Source organism: Trichomonas vaginalis, chromosome VI (assembly GCF_026262505.1).
Source record: "Trichomonas vaginalis G3 chromosome VI, whole genome shotgun sequence".
NCBI classification, from domain to species: domain Eukaryota; phylum Parabasalia; order Trichomonadida; family Trichomonadidae; genus Trichomonas; species Trichomonas vaginalis.
This window is the reverse complement of record NC_067208.1, coordinates 10,978,157-10,994,179: the sequence shown is the minus strand read 5'-3', so window position 1 is coordinate 10,994,179 and position 16,023 is coordinate 10,978,157. Positions and strand designations below refer to the sequence as shown.

Sequence of the window (16,023 nt, the reverse complement as noted above, 5' to 3'; positions counted from 1 at the left end):
TCGTAAATGTTTTCAGTGTCACCACGTCACCATGTCACCAGGTTAATTAACTTCTTTAAAAAATGATGACAACATGACATTTAGACAACAGTCCAGGAAATTTGATGCAGCCCAAAAATAAAGTTAGTTTTAAAATTATTTTTATTTCTTTATTCCTATATAAATGACAGCAACAAACAACAACAGCAACTTTATCATTTCTGATGAAAAAGTTATTGATTCATTAGCTGAGGAATTAGTTGTGGCAGAAACTAAAACCCTCAACGAAAGAATTGGTGAAAACAAGATTGATTTACATAACTACCTCAAACACGATGGAGGAAGAGGAAGGAAAACTGGTATGGCTTTATTAGTAAATAAAATTTCGAATTTAACGATTATAGATATTGATATCAATAAATCGTACAATGATGAACTTAAAGAAACGGTTAGAAAAGACATTTTATCAAAACTTTCGGATAAAGATGTTATCGTTAAAACCGCTTCAGGAGGTCTTCACATTTATTGCAACACTAATTTCTTTTATGCAGTTTCGAACAGAATGATTAAATGTTATTCCTGCAATGATTACGATATTGATATCATGACTTCTATGGATGATTCAAAGCGTTCTTTAGTAGTTATGGCTGATTCAAGAGTTCGCAAGAATGCAACAGAACCAATCAATACATACTCATTCATTCGTGGAAGTTATGATTCAACATTAACTAGAACCGTAAACGATATATTGAATGATTTGAATATTAAGGTAAGAGTTGAACAGAAGAACGAAGAAATAAAGACTATCATGAATGAAAACAAAGATGTAAACATTGACGATAAACTTGCCCAGAGCATAGTCGATGGTATTAGTGATTTTGAAGTACATAATGACGGTGGAAACATGAATTTAGAAAAAGAAGTTACATTATTCACACTGTTTCAAGCAATTAATTCATTACCTAATCATTTAATTAATGAAGCATACGATAATGTTTATAACTTCTGCAGTTTAACAGAAAATGCTAAAAGTAATTTTGAAAAAGCACGTAGTAGATATGCACATTTAATGACTTCTCCATTTGTTTTAGTGAAGATTCTGAAACTTTATCAAAAGGAATATTATGATGAATACGTTTTACCTTTATTACGTAAGCCAAAAATAACATTTGATATAAAACTTGATGATTCATTCTTGATAACAGATATTAGACGCAAGGCTGAAAATCATCAGTATAAAAACAGTTCTGAAGTAATTGAGGATTTATCACGTGTAATCCGTTTTGTAGATTGTGGAAATAAATATTTCATTCAAAAGGACTATAATATTCATGACAAAATGAATCAAATATCATTCGTTCTTCAATCAAACATGAAAGAGTCACTCAAAATGATTAAATTATTTAAAGAAGAAGGTAAAACCATAACAGCATGGGACGTACTATTAAATCAATTGTCTTCATTAACCGTTAAGGGTGTTTGCTTTAAATCTGATTCTCCAGATGTTTTCTCAACGTTTCAGGGTTATAAATACAACGTTCTCGAAAAACCAGATTACTCAAAAATTGAGATGTTTATGAATTTCATTAAAGAAGCCATTTGTGATAATAACGATGAAGTGTATAAATACCTTCTCGGCTGGATTGCATCAATGATTCAACATCCTGGAATCAAGAATGAAACAGCAATTATTTTGAAAGGACTTCAGGGAACAGGTAAAAACAGATTTACAGACATTATTTCTGAACTTCTCGCTGGTTATTCATGTAAAAACATTACTGAAATAAGTGAGCTAACGGGTAATTTCAATTCAGTAGTTGAGAATAAAATGCTTCTTGTACTTAATGAACTCAAGAATGTAGGTGAAGACAGACTTGCAAACTTCAACGCTTTGAAATCAATTATAACGGATAATGAGATTAGAATTAATGAAAAGAATCAACCCAGAAGAACTGCTCAGAATGTTGCCAATTTCATTTTCGTAACTAATAACGTTTACCCTGTCAAAATTGAAGTTGGAGACAGAAGATACGTAGTTTTAAGAGTTAATGGTAAATTCAAGGGTCAATTTGATTATTTCAAGAATTTGATGAATTCATGCACAAAGGAATTTTATGATAACCTTTTAACATATTTTATGCAATATGACCTTTCATCATTTAATGTACGAATCATACCGATGACTGAAGCCAAACAAGATTTAATCGAGTTATCAACAAATCCTTTAGATGAATGGATAAATACACATTATGATGAATTGTGTGCAGGTATGACGTGTAAAAATGCTCTATGCTGTCAAACCATCAGACATGAAAGACAAGAATTTCCAATGAGCATTAAGGATAAATGTGAAAGGAAACAGAGAAGAATAGATGGTAAACAAACATGGTGTTATGTTTTGAAAGAAGAAATGAAAGGATTATATAAACAGGTTGAACCAAACGATAATGAGGATTCATTTACTGACGATGAAATACCTGTAAATGAGCCGCTAAGCGGCGAGACCTGAAGGTCTTGCAGTATAAAGTATGATTGGAATTTATTTTTGCTTTCCACCTTTGCTGTTGTCTAAATGTCGTGTTGTCACACTTTTTAAAAGAAGTTAATTAACCAGGTGACACATGGTGACGTAGTGACACCATCATTTCTTCAAAACTAAATTTTCTTATAAAGCTTCAGGGTCTCTTTCCTCAATCATTTCCGTTCCTTCTTCATCAAATTCAATCGTTGCTTCCTCAATTACTGGTAGGAGCTTATGAATAACATCTTTCTTTGTTATCGTCTTCAGAGATGAAGGATAATATTTCATTATTACTTCACCTTTCTTGTATTCTTTCTGCTGCGATAAATCTAAAACGATACTGAAAAATTCAGCGTTGGAGTTCTTCATAATCGTATAATGAGAATCTTTAATATTTACAAATATTCCTCTTTGTTTAAGTAATACTGCTATTTCATGTGGTGTGTAACGTTTTCTGTCAATAATGATAGCGTATGGTTTAACGAACTGACCGTATTTAGATTCTTTCACAACTTTTTATATTTATTCGTTCACGTTTTTTCCATTTATGAATTCATTCTTAACAGCAGTAGCGAGAGCATTGTATGAATAGAACTTGTACTCAGACATTATTTTATTAAAATTAAAAATATAAATTATTTTAAAAAATAACTTTAAAAAATAAATTTTATTTTTTACGGAAAATATTTTTTTTTATTTTCCATAAAAGATGTATAAAAAGCTATCTAGATTAGACCATGAAGAAATTAAGAAGTTATTGAAGAATGCTGACATTGAAGTTAGCAAAAGATATGCGACTAACAAATCATCATTAGCTAAATACCTCAATGATTACAGAGGTGTAGTCACTTACGAGAAAATTAATGATTACATTAATAACAAAACATTTCCTTTAAATGATATTCAGGTTAATTTATATCATAAACAAGCGGTACCGAAGGAAGTTAGGCAGGAAATTCATGATATGATGAATGTTGATGTAGGAAAGACCAGAAAAGCAGTACCGAAGGAAGTAAGAAAAGAAATGTATGATATAACTAATGTTGATGTAGGAAAGACGCGTAAGGCGGTACCGAAGGAAGTTAGGCAGGAAATTCATGATATGATGAATGTTGATGTAGGTGAAACGAGAAAGAAGAAAAGCGATGAAGAAAAGAAAAATATAGCTGTAAAATATGCAAAAGCAATTGCACAATTACGCAAAGCAAACGAAGTAATTAAATCTATAGATGATAAAGCTCTTGATGGTGAGAAATGGTTAAAGAAGGATGAAAATAATAAACGCAAAAATGTTAAAGCAGGAAATAGAATCATAGATTTTAATATTCGTGAACTCAATGAAGAAAAGAGAAATTACCTACATGAACGTTTCGGTAAAATGTTTATTAGGCTTCTGCAGAAGATAAAAGTAAATTCACAGCAAAAATGGATGATTTGTTATAAACTCGATGGTAAATTTACTAATTCAACATTGAATATCGAGAACATCGGAGCTTTACTTCATCAGTTAAAGCAAGAAAACTTTATAACAGAGATTGAAGCAAACGCAGCCGGAATAATTGAAAAACATTATGATTTCTTCATGACAAATATTAAGAACCTCGAAGAAATTAAAATGTATGATTTAACTGAATATGAAGGATTAACGATGAGCGATATTAAGAAAGGTAAGCCACAGAAGAGAGAAAAAAGAGATGAAAGCAAATTAACAGCACGTCAGCAAAGATTATTAAACAGACTTAAAGAAATAGGAGATAAACAGGATATAGATGATTTTTGGAATGAAATTCTTGATGAAAAGAGAACAAATAAAAAGAGAAGTGGAGAGTTTTGGAAGTATCTTTGCAGATTACCTATAAATCTTGAACGCTATCAAATTTTCAATGAACTTAATAAAAGAACTGCTAAGTTGATGACAGAAGATAACTGCTTCGTTTATGCTTGCATTCAGGCTGGAGTTGATGAGCAGACGGTAGACCACATGCGTGAAGTTATTAGAGTTAGAGATTTTCCACAAAGTAAGATTCAGGAAATTTCTAACGCAACAGGCATAGCATTTAATGTTACCATTGGTTATTTCAATGACTCTAGACATAATGAAATAAAGAGATATATACCAAAAGAATGTGAAACTGTTCGAACTATTGACTTACTTCTTGTTGAAGACCATTACATGTTAAATGAAAGATTACCTATGACAACATATTTTATCATAAATTATAACGAAATTCTCAAATCATTAGGCGGCTGGAATATTGAGCGTCAAATGAAAATATATAAGAAAAGGGAAAATAGATTTGTTATTGATTCTACGCGAACAACTCCTTTATGGGATATTTTGAAAACATTAAGAGAGTGCAATTACTTTGAACCGTTATCTTATGGTGAACTTTTCACTTATACAACAGATTTATATAAACAAAAACTTGCACCGTTTAAAGATTTAAATTATACCCCGAACTACTGTGTTCAGTTAAAGAAAAAGTCTGAAAGTAAAGATAGTGATAAATCAAAACAAAAATTCATTCCTGAACACATTTTCTTCGCTGACTTTGAATGTAGCACTGATGGAGTTCATAAAGCCTTTAACATTTGTTATGATAGTGAAGATGGAAAGATTAGCGAAAGCATTTGGGGTCAAAATTGTGCAACAAAATTTTTAGAAAGAATTCCTGATAAAAGTTTAATATATTTTCATAACCTCAGTTATGATATCAATTTCATTTTAAGACATTTAACAGAAATTAGCGGAACACCAATTATTAAGGGTTCTAGAACAATGCAGATAACGGGAATATATAAAGGTAAAGCAATCATTATTAAAGATTCATACACTGTTATAAATAAGAAGCTTAAACTATTTCCTGAAATGTTTCATTTGCAGTGTGGTGAAAAGGAAGTATTTCCGTATCAATATTATTCAAGCTCTTTATTAGTTAATGATAACAAAACTGGCGTAATTTCTGAAGCGTGTAAGTTTGTAAAAGATATTGAAACGTTCATGAAAAACATAGATTTAATCGAAAACTGCAGAATAGATGAAAACCATTTCGATTTAGAAAAATATAGCTCATTTTATTGCAAACAGGACGTAAGGATTTTAAGAGAAGGTTTTGTTAAGTTCAGAAATGATATATTGAAAGAGTTTGATTTAAACGTTTATGATTACGTTAGCATTTGTTCAATCGCTAACAAACTTTTCGAAAACAGAGTATATTTCCCGAATGGAAATTTATATGACCTTTCAAATAAACCAAGAGAATTTATTTCACGCTGTATTCAAGGTGGAAGATGTATGCTGTCAGATAACATGAAACAAAAGAGCGAAAAGAAACTCATTGCTGACTTCGATGCTGTTTCATTATATCCCTCGGCTACTGCGAGACTTTATACTTTAGAAGGAATTCCAAAGGTTATGAAGAAAGAAATGTTAAACAGTGAATATTTGTTAAAACATTTATTCGATGATGACCAGGGCGAGCCTGAAGGTGAGAAATTCATTTCCGGATTCTTTGTTTTAATAAAAATAACCGAGATTAAGATTAAAAGGCACTTTCCATTAATAACAGTAGATCCAGAATTAAACCCGGAGCTAAAGGTTCCAAGAAGTTCAAACACATGCTGTTTAATGTATGTGGACCACATAGTTTTGCAGGATTTAATAAAATATCAGGGCATCAGCTGCGAAGTATTACAGGGTTACTACTACGATGAAAAAAGAGATTTTAGAATAAGAGATGAAGTAAAGAAATTGTTTGAATTGAGATTAAAGTATAAGAAGGAAGAAAACCCGCTACAAGAAAATATTAAATTAATTTTGAACAGTATTTATGGAAAAACTATTTTGTCCCCGATAGAGTCGAAAATTAAAATCATTGATGATAAAGATGCTGTTAGATATGCCATCAGAAATTATAATCATATTATTAAGTTCGAAGGTTTAGATGGTTCGGATAAAACTATTTTCAAACTAACTAAAAGCATTTGCAGACACTTTAACTTTTGCCCCTTAGGTGTTAATATCTTATCTATGTCGAAACGTATCATGAATGAAGTATTTTGCACTGCAGAAGATATGGTACTTCAAATCTTCTACCAGGACTGTGATAGCATGCATATTTTCAATGAAGACATACCACGTTTAGCTCAGGAATTTCAGAAAAGATATGGTCGCGAACTTATTGGAAAGAATTTAGGTCAGTTTCATTCTGACTTCGCTGAAATCACAAAAGGTAAACAAAGTTTAGCTTATAAGTCAATATTTTGTGGAAAGAAGACTTACATAGACCTTTTAATGAAATTGGTGAAGTTGCATTTCACTGCAGAATGAAAGGCGTAAAACAAGATGTCATTGCTTTGACGGCTAATGAAATGTTTCCTGAAGCAGTTAAATGCTATTATAATGAAGATAAGAACATTCATATTCCTGTTGGAAAATATGACAAGGACTCTGAGTTCAGTATAATGAAACTTTACAATGCACTTCATGACGGTCAGGAAATTGCATTTGATTTATGCAAATCATCAGCACCGTGTTTTGAAGAGAAGTTTAATTTCTCGATAACGACTAAAAATACTTTCATAAGGAAATTAAAGTTCTGAGGTCATGAATGATAAAAATAATGAAGTCATTTATTTTTGTCGTTAATGACAAAAATAATGTTTTATATTAAATTATGTAAGCGTTTGAATTTACTATACGTAATGCACGTTCTTTTGTTATTTACATCATAAACATTAACATATAATGAACCATTTATGTTTTCATTAATGTATAGTTCTTTATACTGACGACCGTTATAATAATAAAACAAATCTGCATCGATGTCGTAAAATAAATTCTCAAATTCATGATTTCCATAATGTGAAACAGTAATTGAATTTTCACTGATTTCATCAACGAATTTATATTCTACTCCATTTGCTTTACTTCTATTTCTATTATTTGTAGAACTTGAACACCAATGTAGATTATCAATCATATTATTATTTCTAACTTGATCGTAATGGTCAACTTCATTGAGATTCTTAGGATTATCAATCCACTGAATAGCTATTAATCTATGTTTAAGATATTTTTTACCGTTAAGGGTTAATCTTATATATCCATTCTTTTCTTCATACTCACTGACAGTCTTTCCGTTTTTTTTTTCCTTCTTATTTGATACGGATATTTTGTGTTAATTTCGTAATCTTCATCAGCTACTAATGTTTCCCAGTTATTTTCCATCTTTTTATAAAAATAAAAAAATCAGAAAATTAAAAATTAACTACATTTATTTTTTTACTCACCTCCATCAGCAGCTAAATTATAATCATCAATTCTAACAGCAGGAATGCCAGTTGGTCTGACTTGAATAGCGAAACAAGCATTTCTAAGAAATCCTAATAAAGGTTTGACAGTGTATTTTTCGCTTATATTTGTATCATCAGCTTTAACACCTAATTTATATGTAATTGGTGCCGTTGATGTTTGACCCTGTTGAAATGTGAAATCAGTTTCCGTAGGGAATCCACAGAGGAAATGTGTGTTATCGTATGATTCATATAAATGTTTAACGCTTCCATCATCAATTAACGACCTCATCACATCTTCATTAAATCCTATCATATCGTTATTTGTATTGCATGCATTAGCAACCATTTCATAGAACACAGGACCATAAGAGCTTTCGGGTTCAGCTGGCATACTTCCATAAGCGCCCATTGATAATTGAAGGGTTTCAAATTGAGGATTTTCGAAATTCACGATATAATTATCATTCTTCCTAAATAAAGCCCAAATGCTTTTAACGTTAATTGGTGTATAAGCTGCTGTGAAAGTTGCTGATGGTGAACCTTTACTGAACGAACCGTCCATAGGAATCCAGTCCATTACTTTAATTGGAAAACATAAAGCTTGTGATGTATAATGATCGAACTAATTCAGTGTAAATATTTGGATCGAGTGAAAATGCTTTAGGATGAATGAAGCAATCAATGAATTCAGCTGATTTCTTCGTTAATCTTTGTTCAACTGTTGAAACAGTAATTTCACCATTTGATTTAAAACTGCTGTTATCATATTGAATGGTTCATTCCATGGAACAAATTTATTAGTTGGTGGGTCATAATTATCTTTTACCTGACTGATTAAAGAAGGATTATGAGCTAAAATATCTTCTACCGGCAGTGCTGTTACCTGGAATGCATCGCTACTAAATTTAACCTTTAACTGAATGTTGCCTGCAAAAGCAGGAATAAATCTAATAACTTCTAGAATAAGGAATTTACGACATGGAATCTTTATTTTAATGTCAAAATTAATTTCAGCTCCTGCAGCTAAAGGTCCTGAGATAATTTGACCTGTTCGAACTGTTCCAGAACGTTTCCATACATCTTTATGTCTCGTTTTTGAGAAAACATCAACTTTCTTTATTTGTTCTGTAGTCTGTGAATTAGAAATGATATATGCTTCTTCTCTTGCGTTATCCTGACTATAAATAACTCTTCCATTTGCTAATAACTGATAAGCGCTAATGGTGTAAATTGATTCATCAAAAACGCCAAAGAAACCTGGAGAATTAGTATTTGGAATTGATGAGCCAGTAATAGCATTATCCACGATATATTTACTTTTATAGGTAGTTGTAAGGAATGTGTTATAAAGGTCTAGCATATTTTCACCTGGCGGAGATAAATTGAATGTGACCCAGTTATGATCCTTTGCGGTTCCTGGTTGTGATGGAATTTTTGCATCGATATATCTTCTATTAGTATCACCAATATTAATTGCATTATCGATTACATCAAAATATGAACGAATTTGATGGATATGTTCAGCTGGTGTAAATTCGTTAAGCTGTTCGTTTTGCATGTTTTATGTTAGATAAAAATATTTATTTAGTTTAATATTCTAACTCTTCTTCTTAGTTGAGGAATTTGTTTCTTTTGTTCAATAATTTCATGTTTTATGTTTTTAACAAACTCTTCATTAATTTTGGTTTCCTGCTCTTTTACTGGTGGGTCTGGATTTTTTGATTCCGTTTGCTTTTCAAGGAAATTTACAAATTTAGCTATTAATTCTTGATTCGTTATCGAAAGTACATCGGGTTTGATTTCGGCGCTCTGTGCCAAGATGGACTCTCTGAGTCCTCCTGGTTTAGGTTCTGGTTTAGATTCCGTTTCCTTTATTGTGGGCTTTGTCCTGACAACCTCGCTGTCTTCCGCTTTTGTTTCAAGTTTAGGTTTTATATCTATTTTATCAGTTTCCGAATTCGTTAATGGAACTCGTCTTTTTCTTACATAAATTTTTCCATCTTTACTTGTTGATACATAATATAATGGATGCTGAATTCCTCTTGCATCATTTAATATAATCGATTGTCTCTCAGATTTTGATAGGCTCATATTTAATTCAAATAAAATTTTTAAATTTTGAATTTTTTATCGGTAATCAAATGAGTCAGGGATTAGATATTGAAGCCATCAAAAAAGAAATTCGTGAGCAGATATTAACAGAACTAAAGACATCAAAAACAGGACCTTCGGTCTTGGCGCAGAGCGCCGAAGAAAAACCAGTAAAACCAAAAAGGAAATTAAGTGAAAAGCAGTTAGCCGCATTAGCTGCAGGAAGAGAGAAGAACCCGAGAATGAAAGCAAAAAGAGAACGTGAGGCTAAAGAAAAAGCTGAAAAGGAAAAGGCTGAAGAGGCTCATTGAGCCTCATGAGGGTCGAAGACCCTTTTCCATTGAGAAGAAAGAATAAATGATATATTTTTGTTTGTAATAAATGTATAGACAAGTACCTTTAACAGTTGCTTTCAGTTCTGAAGACGAAAATGTTAAAATAAATGGAAATAGAATTACATTTAAATTACCTATTGACTGGGTTGTGAATATAAATGAAAAATATATTGGTTTATCAAATATGTATATAACACGAGGATTTAGAAAAGTTGAATTTGAGCTCGAAGTTGTTGTTATAAACGAAACTCAAGAATTTAAGCAAACTATTCACATATATAAATATTTCAAAGATGATACAACATTATATGAATGCATGAATGATTTTAACGAAATTTTCGAAAAGAAATTTAACAAAAACGCTTTAGGATTAAATGTGTATCTTGATAAATTAGGTGAAGAAGGAATTCATCCGCAGATTATAGACTTTCATTATGAATTTATTGAACAAATAGATGATTCACATACATGCACATTTGTTATATACTCGCCGTTTAATGAAGTAGCAGAAAAGAGACAAAGTGATTTTAGGATAGGTTTTAAAATTTCTCAGTATAATGAAGACTTCATGAATGTATTTAATTATAAACCTGGAGAAGAACGAACAGTGTTATCACCAATAATAACATATAATGTATGGGACAGAAAACAAGTCATTTTATATTCAAATATCGCTAAAGGGGTTGAAAATGAATTTATCGGTCATACTAGAGCATCACCATTAACAAATATTAAATATTATAAGTCATCAGGAAATAATAGAGAGTTTTGGATTGATATGTATTCTACACACGATCATAAATGCCCCGTTGTGTTACCCGAAGACGGAAAGGATGTTTTCTTCCTTGAGGCTCAGTTACTGAATTCAACTATCGCAACTTTATAAGAAAATTCACAAGGTTAGAAATGAGGTTAGATATCGGGTTAGATCTACCCTAAACCGCGTAGCGGCGAGATGGGCTCAAAGAGCCCTCTAAATTAATTTTATCATTTATGAAAAATTTAGTATATACAGAAATTAAAAAAATTTTGAGTTAATTTATTTTTAAAAATTATTTTTACTCTGGGTGTTAAAATCTATGATAAAAAAAATAAATAAAAAATTTTAACGTTAATTTTTTAAAGTTTATTTTTTCAAAAATTATTTTTTTATTTTGAGTAGTGTCAAAAGTTTTAACGTTAATTTTTAAGTTTATTTTTAAAAAATTATTTTTTTATTTTTGTAAATGTCAAAAATTTTAACGTTAATTTTTAAGTTTATTTTTTAAAAAATTATTTTTTTTATTTTTGTAAATGTCAAAATATTTTACGTGTCAAACGGTTTTTTGCAGATTCTAGTAATTTGAGTACTAAGGGGCGTAGACCCTTGGTCTCCAATTACTAGATACTAACTTAAGGAACAATTCTTTCTTTAAATGGGAGAAACTTTGTCCGAATGTTAAACTATTCGGACAAAGTTTCTCCCATTTGTAGTGGAGATGGAAGGCTTTGAGGTATATTATATTAATATGTACCCCAAAGCTTTCCATCTCCACTTGAAAGTTCCAAAACTTTGGGTTAATTGCAAGACATTAACCCAAAGTTTTGGAACTTTCTAGAAGGAATTGCAGGGTAAGAGGTATATATTCATACTATGTACCTCTTACCCTGCAATTCCTTCTTAAAATGGGAGAAACTTTGTCCGAATGTTAAACTATTCGGACAAAGTTTCTCCATTTGTAGTGGAGATGGAAGGCTTTGAGGTATATTATATTAATATGTACCCCAAAGCCTTCCATCTTTATTGTACAATCTAAAAATTCAGGAAAAATGTAATAAGATTTTTATAAAAATTAAGCGTTTATTCGTAATTGTGTATTCAATGGTTCGGTATTTCTTTGATTTCGAAGTGTCCATCAATCATAACTCTCCAAAATGGCGTTTCACCCTGTTTCCAATGTGGTGTCTCATTGCAGATTCTAGTAATTTGAGGTCATTTATTTTTGTCAGCAATGAGGTCATTCGTGATAAAAATAAGCCGCTAGCGGCAAGGGCAAAGCCCATGTGGTCATTTACAATACTGCGATGGTTGAGTTCAACACTTGTGCTTCGATGTAAAGACAATCTTTCCCATCTGGAGGTAAGAACACTGGGCAGTTATGGTCATGAGTGGAGAACATGTCTATCCAAAACTCACGATTGAAGCCAGTTAATTTATAGTATTTAGGGTTAGGAAGTGGTGAAGTTCTTGTATAACCAATGAACTCATTTTCAACTCCCTTACTTAAGTTTGAATATAATATAGCTTGCTTTCTATCCCAAATGCCAGGTGTTACAATCTTTGAAAATTCATTTTTCCTCGGAAGCATTGCATCATAATTGAAAACATTCTTGAAGTCTTCATTGGGTTCAGAGATTTGAAACCTTATACGAAATGGCTCTTCTTTCTTTTTAGCGACTTCATTGAATGGTGAATATATAACAAACTGACAGTCATGAGTTCCATCTTCATTTTCATTAAATTCATAATGAAAGTCTATAAGTTGTGGCTGACTACCTTCTTCTTTCAGTTGTGCAAGAAACTCACGTATAGGCTGTAAAGTTTGTACTTCAATGTTAAACTTTTTCTCGAACATTTCACTAAATGAAATCATACATTGTTGCAATGTTGTATGGTCTTTAAAGTATTTGTATATGTGAATGTTTTGGGCGCTTAAAGACTGTTCGTCATTTTCTATCTCGACTTGAAGTATAAAGTCAACCTTTCTGAAAGCACGTGTTATATACATAGATGTTATGCCAATGTACTTCTCTTCATTTATGTTCACAATCCAGTCTGTTGGAAACTTAAACGTTACTCTGTTCCCCTTTATTTTGACGTCAGGGTTTTCACTACTGAACGCAACAGATAAAGGTATTTGTCTATACATTTAGTTCCGATAAAAATAAACCATTTACTCTTTCTTTGCTTCAGCTTCTTTAGCTTTTTGTTCTTCCTTTGCTTTTGCTTCTTCTCTAGCTTTCTTCGCCAGCAAACGTGGGTTCTTCTGTCTTCCAGCAGCTAATGCAGCAAGTTGTTTTTCACTTAACTTTCTCTTTGGTTTCTCTGGCTTTTGTTCTTGTTTATGTTCCTTCAGTTCGGATAAAATTTGCTCACGAATTTCTTTCTTCAATGCTTCAACATCTATGACCCCTTGGGTCTTGTCCGTAGGACTTGTCTGAGTCATTTGACTGTAGATAAAAAACTAAATTAAAACTTTAACCGGTGTAAAATGAGCTTGTCAAAATCAGAACGAGAGTCTATTATATTAAATGACGCCAGAGGAATACAACATCCTTTCTATTACGTAAGTCAGAGTAAAGATGGTAAAATATATGTAAGAAAAAGGAAGGTTCCATTAGCGAATGCAGAGAGCGACAACATTAAGGTGCATGGCACCGAGGGCGAAGCCCATATAAAACCTTCTGTACAAACTGAACCTCCGAAAGAACAAGAAGAAAAGAAGCCAGATGTACTTTCAATAACGAACCAAGAGGTTATTGCAAAGTTCGTGAATTTCATTGAATAGCAAACAGAGTCAAAGAACCCTGACCCACTAATTCAGCAAATGGAAACTAAGGAGAACGTTCAATTCGTTCAAAATGTCAAAAAACAACTTCCACCATGAATACCAAGAAGAAGAGTGAGAATAATGAAGTAAATAGATATTTTTATCTGAAGTAAATACATGCAGAACGAACAGTTAAACGAATTTACTCCAGCAGAGCATATTCATCAGATTCGCTCATATTTCGATATCATAGACAATGCAGTTCAAATTGGTGACACTAATAGAAAATATTCTGACGCAAAGATTCCATCACAACCTGGAACTGCTAAAGATAACACATGGGTAACATTCAATCTCTCACCTCCTGGTGAAAATATGTTGGACCTTTACAATACATTCATTATGTATAAAATGGAAGGTCAATTTATTGTAGATAAAGAAATTGGTTCAGGTTCTAATAAAACAAACCCACCAGGATTTTGGATTGGTTTCGATGACGCTTTCTATGCAGTTGCTGGATATCAAATCCTTGCAAATGGTCGTATCGTATATTCTCAAGACAACGCAAGAGAAGAAGCATATATAACTTCAAACTCACAAACTACCGAACAAATAAAGAAAGTAGATGTTTTCTCAAAGATTCGACATGAAGATGTATGGAGTCATTCGGGAACATGCAGAACAGGACAAATTGTTAGTGGTCCAATTACAGCAGGAAAATCATTTGATTTTAAGCTTCGTTTAAGAATTCCTGTTAGAAGATTCCTTCCATTAGAAGCTATTCGATTTATTCCAGCTTTTGCAGGAAACATTCAGCTTAAAGTAAAGTTCAGTAGCGACGCTTTACAATGCACATCTATATCTGTAAATGATATCATTGCTTTCAATCCAACTCTTAAGGTTGCATTTGCTTCAGATTCAAATCCACCGACAAATAAATTTGTTCCATGGAATGAACCATTCACTATGATAACGAAGGCAATAGAAGCTAGTGGAACAGTTACTATTACAACTGTAACCCAGCAACTATTTCGAACAAAGATGGATTTTAATGAATGTTTTATTCATCCAAAGTCATTCTCTTTAGACCCTAACATTTATACAGAACTTGTAGAACATTATACAAACGAGGCTTTATGTTTTCCTGTTAAAGTTATGGATTGGATTCCTATGGACGGTTCATTCTCAAAGAATACAGATAGTTCAAGTGCAACATTTACAGCAGCTTATACGCCTATTAATGTTAAAAGTATTTGGGCACTATTTAGAAAGAAAGACAACTATTATGTTAATTTTGAGAACCCTAAGTTTAAATATCTTCAGCTTTCCATGGGAGCTTATGGAAATATGCCTGCAGAACCTGAAAAATCATATGGACCTGTATTTTATGAAATGGTTGCGAACGCTTGCAATACAAACAATGATATGATAGGATTTAATGAAGATGTTATGAGGTCATTGGTGGATGATGGTAGTGTGGAACATAAATGGATAGTATGACAACACACATTTCTTATGTGGTTTTCCAACAGAAGTGGACTTTTGCTTCATGCAAGGTCAAACATCTACTGCTCCAATAACATACAAATTGTCTGTTAAAGGACCTATTGAACTAGCAACTGAAAATGTACCAAAGCCACTTATTGGATTTATGAGGGATTGTTGCTTTGCAATACAAGTAAGACAGTCAGGCATACCAATAATAAGATTAGATGACTATAACTTAGCAGCTGACGACAGTGAGGAATAAAGGATGAACGTTTATTTTTAAAGCTTATAAATGAGTTCTTCATCAAGCTCTCGTGAACCTTCACCATCTATGAAACAAACTTTACCAAACGATTATGGAGCACCTATTGAATATTTCTTACGAGCTGCACAATGGCAAAGAGCAGTCTCACCAAGGTTAGGTGTTCCACCAGCTCCTGTCAAAAATAGCATTTGGTCAAGTCCCTATATAAGATATGGTCTCCCACTAGGTTTGCTAGCTACAGCAGGAGCAGTAATGATGTTGAAAAGAAATAAAGCAAATATTGTAAATAATACTGAAGTAGCTGAAGTTAAACAAACTCCGACACCATCGCCAAAACCAACGTCAAAACCAACGCCTTCACAAGCAAAACCTTCAATGACTCCTGAACCTATGAAAGTACAAATTCCTGTTCAAAAGTCAACTCCAAAACCGACTCCAATATTTAAACCAGAACCCACACCACAAATAAATCGTAAAACTCCTGCGTTTCCTTACTGAAAAAATAACGTTAGTTTT

At 32.2% G+C, this 16,023-nt stretch overlaps 8 protein-coding genes and 3 pseudogenes across 11 annotated transcripts, besides 2 other annotated features; 6 read left to right on the top strand and 5 right to left on the bottom strand.

Moving 5' to 3' along the window:
* Positions 1 to 16,002: part of a mobile genetic element that runs on past the window's edge.
* On the top strand, positions 164 to 2,381 carry TVAGG3_0843430 (uncharacterized protein; the record flags this gene model as incomplete). The annotated part of the gene is made up of 1 exon (XM_051248936.1): positions 164 to 2,381. A coding segment is annotated over one exon (2,218 nt), but the record flags the coding sequence as incomplete, so codon positions are not given.
* Positions 2,645 to 2,869, bottom strand: TVAGG3_0843420 (uncharacterized protein; the record flags this gene model as incomplete). The annotated part of the gene is made up of 1 exon (XM_001301454.2): positions 2,645 to 2,869. The coding sequence occupies one exon, from the start codon at positions 2,867 to 2,869 to the stop codon at positions 2,645 to 2,647; it is 225 nt and encodes a 74-aa protein (XP_001301455.2).
* TVAGG3_0843410 lies at positions 3,210 to 7,102 on the top strand (annotated as a pseudogene). The gene has a single exon. A coding segment is annotated over exon 1 (3,893 nt).
* On the bottom strand, positions 7,782 to 8,207 carry TVAGG3_0843400 (annotated as a pseudogene). The gene has a single exon. A coding segment is annotated over exon 1 (426 nt).
* TVAGG3_0843390 (uncharacterized protein) lies at positions 9,383 to 9,889 on the bottom strand (the record flags this gene model as incomplete). Its single annotated transcript, XM_001292448.1, has 1 exon — positions 9,383 to 9,889. The coding sequence occupies one exon, from the start codon at positions 9,887 to 9,889 to the stop codon at positions 9,383 to 9,385; it is 507 nt and encodes a 168-aa protein (XP_001292449.1).
* On the top strand, positions 9,940 to 10,200 carry TVAGG3_0843380 (uncharacterized protein; the record flags this gene model as incomplete). The annotated part of the gene is made up of 1 exon (XM_001292449.1): positions 9,940 to 10,200. The coding sequence occupies one exon, from the start codon at positions 9,940 to 9,942 to the stop codon at positions 10,198 to 10,200; it is 261 nt and encodes an 86-aa protein (XP_001292450.1).
* Positions 10,271 to 11,110, top strand: TVAGG3_0843370 (uncharacterized protein; the record flags this gene model as incomplete). The annotated part of the gene is made up of 1 exon (XM_001301453.1): positions 10,271 to 11,110. The coding sequence occupies one exon, from the start codon at positions 10,271 to 10,273 to the stop codon at positions 11,108 to 11,110; it is 840 nt and encodes a 279-aa protein (XP_001301454.1).
* Positions 11,621 to 12,009: a mobile genetic element.
* TVAGG3_0843350 (uncharacterized protein) lies at positions 12,276 to 13,133 on the bottom strand (the record flags this gene model as incomplete). Its single annotated transcript, XM_001301452.2, has 1 exon — positions 12,276 to 13,133. The coding sequence occupies one exon, from the start codon at positions 13,131 to 13,133 to the stop codon at positions 12,276 to 12,278; it is 858 nt and encodes a 285-aa protein (XP_001301453.1).
* Positions 13,158 to 13,430, bottom strand: TVAGG3_0843340 (uncharacterized protein; the record flags this gene model as incomplete). The annotated part of the gene is made up of 1 exon (XM_001301451.1): positions 13,158 to 13,430. One exon carries the CDS (start codon positions 13,428 to 13,430, stop codon positions 13,158 to 13,160), a length of 273 nt encoding a protein of 90 aa, XP_001301452.1.
* On the top strand, positions 13,458 to 13,772 carry TVAGG3_0843330 (uncharacterized protein; the record flags this gene model as incomplete). The annotated part of the gene is made up of 1 exon (XM_051248935.1): positions 13,458 to 13,772. A coding segment is annotated over one exon (315 nt), but the record flags the coding sequence as incomplete, so codon positions are not given.
* Positions 14,490 to 15,504, top strand: TVAGG3_0843320 (annotated as a pseudogene). Its single transcript has one exon. A coding segment is annotated over exon 1 (1,015 nt).
* Positions 16,003 to 16,023: the final 21 nt, after the last annotated feature.